We start from the raw sequence: 9,256 nt of genomic DNA, 5'->3' as shown, positions 1-9,256 counted from the left end.
AGAATTGGCCAAAGTACTAAGAGCCTCATATGCAAAGCAAAAAAGTTTCATTCTTCAATCCAGCAATACGAGCATTTATATTTTCATTCATCTATGCATTTTCTCTCTCGTTTCTCTTCATTGGGGTCAAGGGGAAGTTGGAGCCTAGCCAACCAGCAAAAAGGTGCCAATGGAGTCTGTAAAGTTTTCTCAAAAATGTGTTCATTAAAATGTTTTTTTTAATTCTTCAATGTAGTTATCTGTTGAAATAATGGATTATTTTATCCATCCATCCATCCATCCATTTTCTTATGCTCACAAAGGTCGCAGGGAGTGCTGCAACCTATCCCAGCTGTCAACCGGAAGGAGGCGGGGTACACCCTGAACTGGTCGCTAGCCAATCGCAGGGCACATCGAGACAAACGGCCACACTCACGATCACACCTTGGGGCAATTTAGAGTGTCCAATTAATGTTGCATGTTTTTGGGGATGTGGGAGGAAACCCGAGTGCCCAGAGAAAAGCCACGAAGGCACGGGGGAGAACATTCAAACGCCACACAGGCGGGTCCGGGATTGAACCCGGGACCTCAGAACTGTGAGGCCAACGCTTCTCAGCTGCTCTACCGTGGCACCGCCTACTAACTATTGTATTTTAATTTTGGCCATGATGATGGTACTTGGAGCGCTAAATATTTTTTTTTGGTGGTACGTGTGGTCACAAGTTTGACAACTATTGGTATATAACATAAAACAAAATATACGTAAAAATGATGCTCCTAAACTCATACGGAAGCATATTACTCCCACACACACAAAAAAAAGGTCGTGTTTCACATTATTATGTGATACGTTTCACATTATTATGTGATAAGTTTCACATAATTTTTTTTTTTTTTTGGTGTAGCAGTAATACGCTTCCGTAAAACTCACTTCCGCACCACCAAATTTTTCATACCAAAGCAATACTGTTAAAAAATGTTGACATATTTTACACTTTTTTTTTTTTTTTTTAACGTCATCTACCACTTTGAAAATAATTTGCGGCCATTTAGCACGAAACCACCCGGATTTATGGCATCGAACCTGAGACGACGTGACCGCCGGCAAAGTACATCCCCCTCTCTGTGCGCCCGTCCGAGCAAGGCGACACCCCGCGGGCCCCCTCGGGGTTTCCCACCGGCTGATCGTTCATCCTGAAGTCCCGCACACAGCCCAAGATGCTCTTCAAGAGGTTTTTAGGCCCCTGCGGGGAGAACATGATCAACATGTAACGCGAGCGCAAATGTAAAGAACACGCGACAAAGGGTGACTCAGACTTTAGCGGCCCCCGGCCGGCCCCCCAGGTACACGTGGCCGTGGAAGTTTAAAGACGAGCCCTCGTTGTCGGGCAAATGGCCGTCGGTCACACGGATTCCATCTACCAAAAGATGGAACGTGTTCCTCTCCACACTGCACTCCACCTGCCAACAGAAACATCGACAATGGCGTCATTGGGTTAGCTCGCAGCTATAAATGGGGCGCAAATGCTAGCATTCCAATTGGTTAGCTCCCACCTTTAGCAAAACGGTAGCTGGCCGCAATGCTAATAGCAAAATAAATCAGTAATAACAGCAACACAATTGATTGAGACTTGGCCCGAGTGAGACATTTTCAACGTGTACTCACTTTTGTTGCGAGGGATTTTGACATGAATGGATTTGTGTTAAACTATTTTTAGGCCACAGTAAATTTACAGTTATACAAGATGTACAAAGACTACTTTAAATTGTAACCTATTTTTTTCATGTTTCCTATGAAAAACATAATAAAATTCTATTATTTTGCTGGGTTTTGAGATTTTATTTAAATTGTCTAAAGTATACAAAATATATAAAAAAAAAAGAAAAATAGACCCCATTTCTAGTATTCCAGCTATTTAGCTCCCACCTTTAGCAAACTAGCTGATTGAAGGCATGCTATTAGCTATTTTTTTTTTTTGTGTGTGTGTCTGTGGTCATGAGTTATTTAATCATCTTCATTTTTGTCTATTTTTATGAGTCTTACAGCCTACAAGATGCTAAAGTAATTACCATAATTCCTGGCCTACAGAGCGCACCTGGTTATAAGACTCGGTACACATAAAGAAAACGCTAACGTTAACCCGGCCTCTAACATTAGCACCGAATAAATTAGCGCCGCATAAACTGCAGGGTTGAAAGTGTGTGAAAAAAATCGCAGCTTGTATTCCGGAAATTAGCTAGTAACATAGCTGGTTAGCTCCCATTCATAGTAACAGTACCTTGCAGAGCCATCCATTTACTGCTTATTCTCACAAAGGTCACGGCAGGTAGTAACCTACCGAACAAACACTATGCTGCAATTAAATATGTTGTTTTGCAGAGTTATCAAAACGTCTTTATAAGTATCAATGAGTTATGAATGGGTTTCGTTTTCCTTTTGTGGGGCTACAAAATGCTACAATAACCGAAAAATTCCATACAAATACTATTGTAGAACGCCATCTTGTAAATTCTCTAGCGAATTAAGCTAGCACTTTCTCTCGCATTAGCAAATCGTATTTAGTATTAAGTTAGCTTTAGCGATAGCAAACATCTCGGGGTTGTAATTGGTCGAGCAGACTTTGCAGTCCAATTACTCTGTGCCAGTGTCCGTCGTTTGTCTTCAGCTTGTGGTGGATGACTCTGCTCGGCCCGAGGGACATCTTAATCTTGCCGTTCGTCACGTACAGAACCAGCAGGGGCACCGCTCCCGTGCCCTCGACAAAGAGGATGACGCCCTTGGAGGACTTGGTCTTGACGTCCAGCGAGAAGTGAGGCCTGAGTCGATAAGAAGAAGAGGAACTGGAGAGTCACCGCTTGTGCTTAGATACTTTTAGGGTGGAATTTCACCTTTTTATGAAATCATCACCAATAAAAATACCCGAAATGTCAATGTTTCAGACTGAAATTCGGGCAGCTGTGGCTCAGGTGGTAGAGCAGCTCATCAACGACCGAAACGTTAACGGTTCAAAACTCTATCCTTTGTCAAAGTGTCCTTGGGCAAGACACTGACCCCCCAGGATGGCAATTTTTTGCCTTATTGAGATAAAAGTCTCCTAACAGGCCACAATCAAGGAAATAACTTCTTTTTTGTTTATGGTTAATTTAAATGATAATTTTACTAATTTATAATCTCATCCCAAAAATGGGACGCTGCCCGTGAGAGGGTACTTGCGTTTTCTTAGTAGATCGTCCCAAAAATAGGACCTTGCTCATTAAAGGATATATTTTTAAAGGGGAAAAAATGGTATAGCTGTAATCCAACTAGTTTATTACAATTATGTACTGGGAATAAGTAAATTAAAAACATCATCTTTCCAACATTCCAAACTTTGTGTCTTATGTCGCTCCGACCAAGGCAACCGGTGTAAAAGAAGCTTTATCTGAACAGCTAACAAACGGGTTTCAGTACGATTATCAGTAAGTTGCAGATATCAGAACAATATCAAATATTAAGTGAAGTCTACTTTGTGTGGAAGAAGAAGGAACAGCGCTCTCCAGATACCAAATTATGGCTACAGATTAAAACCCTTCAATATTTTGATATACTGAAGGATATAATGCGTGAAAATCATGATGTCCCAAAAATGGGACGCTGCCCACGAATGGGGGAATTACATTGTTTTACACGAGCGCTGGAAAGTTTTCCAGATCCAGTGCTTCCTTTCGGCTTGGGTAAATTGCGAACCCCACCGGCAAGAACCCGGTAGAAAGCACCCATAAGAAAAATGATATTTAAAAAGGGCCATGGGGGAATCTCCAAATGATTCCAAAAGAATAAAAATGATCTTAGAGTACATACTAAACAAAAGGAACAATAAGATACAAAATCAAGGCTGCAATGCCATCCATCCATGTAATTTGCCGCTTATCCTCACAAGGATCGCAGGGAGTGCTGGAGCCTATCCAAGCTGTCAATGGGCAGGAGGCGGGGTTCACCATGAACCGATTGCCAGCCAATCGCAGGGCACATGGAGACAAAAACCTGAACTCACACCTCGGGGCAATTTGGAGTATCCGATTAATGCTGCACGTCTTTGGGATGTGGGAGGAAACCGGAGGGCCCAAAGAAAACCCACGCAGGCACAAGGAGAACATGCAAACTCCACACAGGCAGGGCCGGGATCGAACCCGGGTCCTCAGAATTGTGAGGCCAATGTTTTACCAGCTGAACCACCGTGCCGCCTTATTTTATTTATTCCAAATTATAAAATGGCAAAATTAAAAACTACTCAGTGGTTGGTTCATTGCAAGTAATTAAATTAATTCTGAAAATCTAAAAAAGACAATTCTTTCATCATTATGTCATTACTATGATTTTCATTTAATCATTTAAGTATTTTTATTTTCCTATATTTAAGTCCACTCTTAAACTATACATAACGTCACACTAGGTTTTAAGAATAAAAATAATAAATAAATACAAATATCTTATTAGAAATATTATTATTATTATATATCTATATATAATATAAATAAGAATATCCGATTAATGCTGCGTGTCTTTTGCTTTTGCATAATTTAAATATTTGAGGTTATGTATTTATTTATGCTAAGAGTCTGATTTTTTTTATGTTACAATGTTGAAATTTAACATCATTTTAAATATTTATTTACCAAAACAATGTAGGTTTAGTTGTATACACAGTTTTTCCCCTATTTATTCTAATTACATTTTATTATTTTAAGAATCCAAGATAGCTAAAACTGGTTCATTGGTGTAATATATCATTTAGAATCAAGACAATGTTGAATCAATTTATTTATATATTTATTTTTTTATTTTTCATTCAGTCAATGATACTGTACATTTAGTATTACTGGAAGTATCTTTGAAATTCAGCTATTGAAATTTTTAAAATACTTCACTTTGTCAAATATTACGTTTCTAATATTTATTTATCCATCCATATTTTCTTTGCCGCTTATCCTCACAAGGGTCACGGGGCGTGGTGGAGCCTATAGCTGTCAACGGGCAGGAGGCGGGGTACACCCTGAACTGGTCGCTAGCCAATCGCAGGTCATCGAGACAAACGCCACACTCACAGTCACACCTATTGGCAAACTAGAGTGTCCAAATAATGTTGCATGTTTTGGGGATGTGGGAGGAAACCGGAAGGCCCAAAGAAAACCCACGCAGGCACGAGGAGAACATGCAAACTCCACACAGGCGGGGCCGGGATCGAACCCTGGACCTCAAAACGGTGAGGCTAACACTTTACATCTGAGCCCACCGTGCCACTTACCTGCAAAGCCACAAATAAAAACAAATATGCACTCTACATTTTCCCTGAAATGAAGAATTAATTGCTCGTGTATCAATGTCAGGCTGACTATTAATCCATTTTGGAAAAAAAATGCAGTTCACAGACAATTATTTTGAGCATTGAAATTCACCCGGAACGTTCGTCGTGTGCAGGGAAAATGAGCATCGCGTTAAGAGTCAAGGTCGGCCGCACTGTCAGCCGCCCCGCGGTTTCACAACGGCGAGACACTGCACTTCCTGTCCTCGGGAAGGACCGCGGAGGATTACTTTTCGGTTGTGACATCACCTGTAATTAAGGTCCTGCTGGGGCAGCTTGTATGCCAGCCAGCTGTCTTCCCGGGCGAGCTCATAACCGCGGCGGGGTGCTCGTTGACGTCCGCACTCGCCGTCTGTTTGGTCCGCGGCCTGACACGCGAGGGACAAGTGTGTAACCAAGCGGAAATTTTGATTAACTCTGAGAATTGTGTGCAAAACGCTGAGGGATGAGCCGAAATGCCAAAGAATTGCAGCGGCTGTAAAAATCTACACACCCCTGTTCAAATACCAGGTTTAATAACTGGATTGGAAAATCAGAAATGTTTTAGATTTAAGCACTCACATAGAAGTTCGGCTATTCTTGTCGGTTTTTACTGATTTTTTGTGCTTTCGAGCAGAACCTCGATGGTTTGTTCAGAATTCCTTACTCCAGCTACAAACGGAGAAAAACACCCACAGCGCGTGATGTTAGCGCCAACTCATCTTTTACAGGTCAGGTGATGATAACAGAGGGAAAAGTTGATGACAAATGATCATCACACAGTGGTTTTCTTTTTTTAAATCACAGTAACACTGGCATTCGAATAGGGGTGTGTAGACTTTTTATATTGACTGCAGTCACTGTACGGGAATTAACGCTGGTTAGTTCGCTAGCATTGTAGTTAAGACTAGAGGTAGGACAGAAGGTTTTATACTGACATTATTAAAAAAAAAAACAGTGGAAAACAAAATTAGGGCGACCGATAATGACTCGGACTTACGAGTTTGTGCATCTGGAGCTGCCTGCTCTCATCTGTGGCTAAACGTCCAGTTTCCCCGGTTGAGGCGAGACGGCACCGACTCAGAGCGACGCCTCCCGTTGGCGCCAGAGAACTCAGATCCACGGGTGTAAACCTCTGCACTGACCTGTGACAAATTACGGATTTTTAAAAATTGCCGCGGAAACACGGAACAATCGATATTAGATGCCGAGTCCAAACCTGGAGTAAAGGTTAGCGATGCAGACTTTGAATTCTTCTCCTTGGTTGAGCTCAGGTCCCCGAACCGGAACACGGAAAGTGACGTCTATGTTGTCGATTTGGGCGAGCAGCCTGCCAACGTAGCAGCATTAGTCACCTGCATATTGTTTGTTTGACGAGGATGTCACCCCTCACTGCCCTTATTCTCAACATTGATAAAATATGTCTCCTGAGTAAAAAGAGGTAGTCTACCATAACCATTTAGCTGCAGCTCTGCCACTTTTGGAAGGCTCGTTTCATTTCAAATGAAATGTCTATTTTAGTCAAAACAAGTGCAGTACTCCATAGTCTCCATTTTGCTGCACCGCTGTAGTTCCTCGCTCTCCCCGCTTTCTCATTTTACATTTTTAAAAAGTCTTTTTGGTTCAACACTGGGCCAATCCACAGTCTCCACTTTTCTGTGAGCTCCGTTCTCCTGCTGCCCACAGTCTCCTATGTCTTTTTAATAAACACAAGCAATCCGCAGTCTCCCCCTTGCTGCAGCGTTCGGTGTACTTGATGCCTTCACGCTGCACTCGGAATAAAATTTGTCATTAGAAAATGCAGGCACTCCACAGTCTCCACTTGGCTTCGAGCCTCAATTTTCACGCTGCCATCAGTTGCCTTTTGTATAAATCGTGTCTCCTTACTGAAGAGGAACTCCACAGTCTCCACTTTGCTGTACCTCTCAATTTTCCTCATTTCACACATTTGCTTTTCACGTAAAATCCCTTGAATGAATACAGCAGCCCTCTCTTTATTCTCCTCCACTGTTGTTTGTTAGCATGTCTGATGTTGTGTGTTTTACTTTCAGAACTGGAAATGACAACGAATTAAGATTTCTCAAATTCTGACACTTACACTAGCTTGTGTTTGGTAACTTTTTAAAACAATAACATCCTCGGTGTGCGGAGAACTGCAACCGGTACCTCGGCGTCTGGACTACACACAAGTAGTGCCAGCTCCCGTCATCGTATCTTTTCGATGACGTCACGTCGTGACGAGCGAGGCTAAGTTGCAGGTAGCCATCAACAAGGGAAATGTGACCTAAGAAGGAGCTCTGCGGAACACACGTACACATACAAACAGGAAAATACAGGTGGACTAAGTGGAGGACTTAGTCTTGACTTCTGTTTTGGTTTGCACAAGTTTCACCTGAGAGCTGCTCCTGAGAATGACGCCGTGTTTATGCGTACTCCTGAATCCGAAAGCAAACCGCCGTCGGTCCGGTGCAAAAATCCAGTCAGCTGATAGAGGTGAATGCAGCGTGGCTGTGCGGACCCCCTGCATCAAGGATATTATTTTTTTAGTCTTAATTTTTGGGATCGGACGATAAATTTGAGGCAGGTTCGTTTATCAGTCTACCCTTTGGAAAATTACAGACAAACTAATAGATTGCACCACAAGGTGGTGCTTCGAGCAGCTATTTTGAAAGATATGTCATGTTTGAGACGAAGGCACACATGACCAGAGAGAGCCAATCACAAGGCTTTAGAGAGTGATATGAAAAATATACATATACTACACACATATACATATTTTTCACATCGAATTGAATTTGTGGAAACATTTAATCACACATTTTATCCCAGTAATGTAATGGATTACCTTGAGATACATTTTGTAAATAAATGACGTTGAGTGTAAGATGTCGGGCATCTTGTGACGCCGTTGAGTCATTTGTTCAAAAAAAAAACAAACAAAAAAAAAACAATAGCAGCCTGTTTACCAGCAGCGCCGAGGGACAGCCATCACTGACGCCCATTGTGGTGTTGTACTCCACAATCTTCCCATCGGCGCTCACGTGATCCACGCAGCCCGTCAGTGGCGGGGCGCTGATTTCATGTCTGAGGTTGAAAAGCCAGGACGGATACCGGCGTCACAATATTATAGTGGGATTTCTGAATAGAATCCATTTCCCTGATCTAATCAGACAATTTGGAAGAAATGGGATTTTTTTTTTTTTTTAAGACACCCGAACGGAGCCAGCCTAACTTTTCCAACATAATTGACAGGGTTTTAATTGAATTAAAAAAAAAAATGGAGCGTGACTAATCCCCGTATCAAAATGAACAAAAGCAAAAATAGCTCTGAATGATTTTAAGCATTTCTGTCTGCTTTTGCATAATTTAAATATTTGAGGTTATGTATTTATTTTATGCTAAGAGTCAGATTTTTTTTATGTTACAATGTTGAAATTTAACTATCATTTTAAATATTTATTTACCAAAACAATGTAGGTTTAGTTGTATACACAGTTTTTCCCCTATTTATTCTTACATTTACATTTTATTATTTTAAGAATCCAAAGATAAGCTAAAACTGGTTCATTGGTGTAATATATCATTTAGAATCAAGACAATGTTGAATCAATTTATTTATATATTTATTTTTTTATTTATTCATTCAGTCAATGATACTGTACATTTAGTATTACTGGAAGTATCTTTTCAAATTCAGCTATTGAAATTTTTAAAATACTTTCACTTTGTCAAATATTACGTTTCTAAATATTTATTTATCCATCCATCCATTTTCTTTGCCGCTTATCCTCACAAGGGTCACGGGGCGTGGTGGAGCCTATCCCAGCTGTCAACGGGCAGGAGGCGGGGTACACCCTGAACTGGTCGCTAGCCAATCGCAGGTCACATCGAGACAAACAGCCACACTCACAGTCACACCTATTGGCAAACTAGAGTGTCCAAATAATGTTGCATGT

The 9,256-nt window shown here is 41.2% G+C and overlaps 2 protein-coding genes across 6 annotated transcripts in view; one reads left to right on the top strand and one right to left on the bottom strand.

The window, feature by feature from the left end:
- Positions 1-1,136, top strand: part of LOC133504002 (oxysterol-binding protein-related protein 1-like) — a 74,483-nt gene extending 73,347 nt beyond the window's left edge. Inside the window, exon 29 of one of the 3 annotated variants that reach the window (XM_061826091.1) lies at positions 1,033-1,136. The gene's annotated coding sequence lies outside the window, so the exon portion shown is untranslated. Of the gene's footprint in view, positions 1-131; positions 252-302; positions 696-1,032 lie in introns of those variants that run through there. The other 2 variants (XM_061826090.1, XM_061826092.1) reach the window with 2 other exon arrangements.
- Positions 1-9,256, bottom strand: part of lama3 (laminin, alpha 3) — a 42,106-nt gene that overhangs the window by 5,675 nt on the left and 27,175 nt on the right. For all 3 annotated transcript variants that reach the window (XM_061826086.1, XM_061826088.1, XM_061826087.1), the window contains exons 26-34: positions 8,267-8,384; positions 7,693-7,821; positions 7,467-7,597; positions 6,520-6,630; positions 6,301-6,445; positions 5,571-5,689; positions 2,616-2,796; positions 1,297-1,440; positions 1,064-1,223 (exon numbers count right to left, since the gene is read on the bottom strand). In XM_061826086.1, the coding sequence (XP_061682070.1) occupies positions 1,064-1,223; positions 1,297-1,440; positions 2,616-2,796; positions 5,571-5,689; positions 6,301-6,445; positions 6,520-6,630; positions 7,467-7,597; positions 7,693-7,821; positions 8,267-8,384 (1,238 nt within the window). The remainder of the gene's footprint in view (positions 1-1,063; positions 1,224-1,296; positions 1,441-2,615; positions 2,797-5,570; positions 5,690-6,300; positions 6,446-6,519; positions 6,631-7,466; positions 7,598-7,692; positions 7,822-8,266; positions 8,385-9,256) is intronic.

Source organism: Syngnathoides biaculeatus, chromosome 7 (assembly GCF_019802595.1).
Source record: "Syngnathoides biaculeatus isolate LvHL_M chromosome 7, ASM1980259v1, whole genome shotgun sequence".
Classification (NCBI taxonomy): domain Eukaryota; kingdom Metazoa; phylum Chordata; class Actinopteri; order Syngnathiformes; family Syngnathidae; genus Syngnathoides; species Syngnathoides biaculeatus.
The sequence above is the reverse complement of the archived record's forward strand: the minus strand, read 5'-3'. Positions and strand labels throughout refer to the sequence as shown.